At 35.4% G+C, this 1,660-nt stretch overlaps 1 protein-coding gene across 1 annotated transcript in view; it reads left to right on the plus strand.

Annotated features, from left to right (window-relative positions):
* The window catches only part of enah (ENAH actin regulator), a 94,759-nt gene that overhangs the window by 77,964 nt on the left and 15,135 nt on the right, over positions 1-1,660 (plus strand). The window contains exons 9-10 of the mRNA XM_017302132.1: positions 107-158; positions 1,151-1,217. Of these exons, the coding sequence (XP_017157621.1) occupies positions 107-158; positions 1,151-1,217 (119 nt within the window). The remainder of the gene's footprint in view (positions 1-106; positions 159-1,150; positions 1,218-1,660) is intronic.

Genomic DNA, 1,660 nt, shown 5'->3' on the forward strand with positions numbered 1-1,660 from the left:
ATCTCTTTTAGTGAAGATTTTGAACTTTGTGAGGTTCTTACTGAAACATCAAATAACAAATCTTGTTTAAATGTCAAATTTCTTAGATTTTTTTTCTGCCCATCAGGAGGAGGGTGAGATCAACACAACCCCCAAAGTGTCTGCCTGTAGCACACCAGGTAAGAGTCAGAGGAGGACCAGGTAAGAGTCAGAGGAGAGCTGGTCACTCAGGGCTTCAGCTCAGCTGCTGGTTAGAAGCTGAGGTTACCTTAGTCGATTCTAACCTTAGTCGATTTCTTTCAATTTCTTCTGAGGTGTTTCCACTGAACAGTCTTGTAGCATGTTTCTGTTGTTCGTCAAGCTTTGAGTTTTTCATATGTACATTTTTGCATATTTTTCTGCTGATAGAGATCATTAATTATTTTTATTAGGAGCAGATTTTGCTCCAAACTAAATAATAGTTGACATTTTAGACAGGCTTCAGCATCCTTCATTGGATGCTGTGATATTTTATTTCAACTAAACAGTTCTCTCTTCCATGACAGATTAGGGTCAAAGAAATAGATTTTTTAAATAATCTCACACCTCAAGAATAGGGTCATAATAATTTTTWAATWATTTTTAATTAAATAGTTCTCATAAAATTACTGCATTATTCTGGTAATATTATTACATTATTCTCGTATTATTATGGCTTTTCTTTTATTATGACTGCATTCTCTTCATTTTTAATATTTTACATTTAAATTCCCTTTGGGATCAATAAAGTGTCTTTGAATTGAATTAGTTTACCTTAGCATTGAGATTTTCAAGAGGCCAGTATTTTCTAAAGTAGCATGTTTTATGCAGACAGAAGCTGAAAGCTCCAAAGGATACAACAGAGAGTTGTAACTTTAAATCTTCTTCACTCAGTAGCAGCATACAACACAAATATTGTTTTTGTTTGTGCAACCTGGTTTTAGTATAATGCATTGACTGATTAGAAAAAGATGACATCTCTCAATTTCTGACAAGTTAGTCTACAATTGTCCCATTTGAGCCACCATCTGATTTCTCAGTCTGTCTCTAGCATCCTCTTTATATAATGGTTTGATATGTTTTAATGACAGTAAGCTGAAAATYAGTAAGAGAAGCTTGGTTTCTATTATTTTGTATTTTTCTTGTTGTCCAGACATGCCCAGGAAGCCATGGGAACGAACRAACACMGTGAATGGTAGCAAATCTCCAGTGATTGGAAGGTACGGTCCAGCCCTCTCGTCAGTAGAGCCTTAGGTCATCTCACTACATCTTCTTTTATGCACGATTCAGTTTAAAATGCGTTTTATTTCACTACTTGACTCAGACGCTTTGAAAACCTTAGCAAAAATGTAGAAAGTTTTCAATCACATGAATTTAAGAAAGCTATTAGCATCAGGTAGCTTTAGCATGATGCACTTCCTGGGCCGTTCTGTGCTGCCTAACATCACTAAAGCTTGTGTTGCCTCTTTGTCTACAGTAGGTGTTCATCACACACTGTTATGTTGTGACGACCTCAGAAGTGTGTGAGTGAGAATGAAAAGTAAGGCAGAACGTTTCTGTTGACAATGTTGTTTCTTCGTCTAACCTGAGATTTCAAGACAAAAATCTTAACACTGACTGAGACATTACTATAATAAACAAAGAATGTTTTCAAAGAAAAAAA

Source organism: Poecilia reticulata, linkage group LG21 (assembly GCF_000633615.1).
Source record: "Poecilia reticulata strain Guanapo linkage group LG21, Guppy_female_1.0+MT, whole genome shotgun sequence".
NCBI lineage: Eukaryota > Metazoa > Chordata > Actinopteri > Cyprinodontiformes > Poeciliidae > Poecilia > Poecilia reticulata.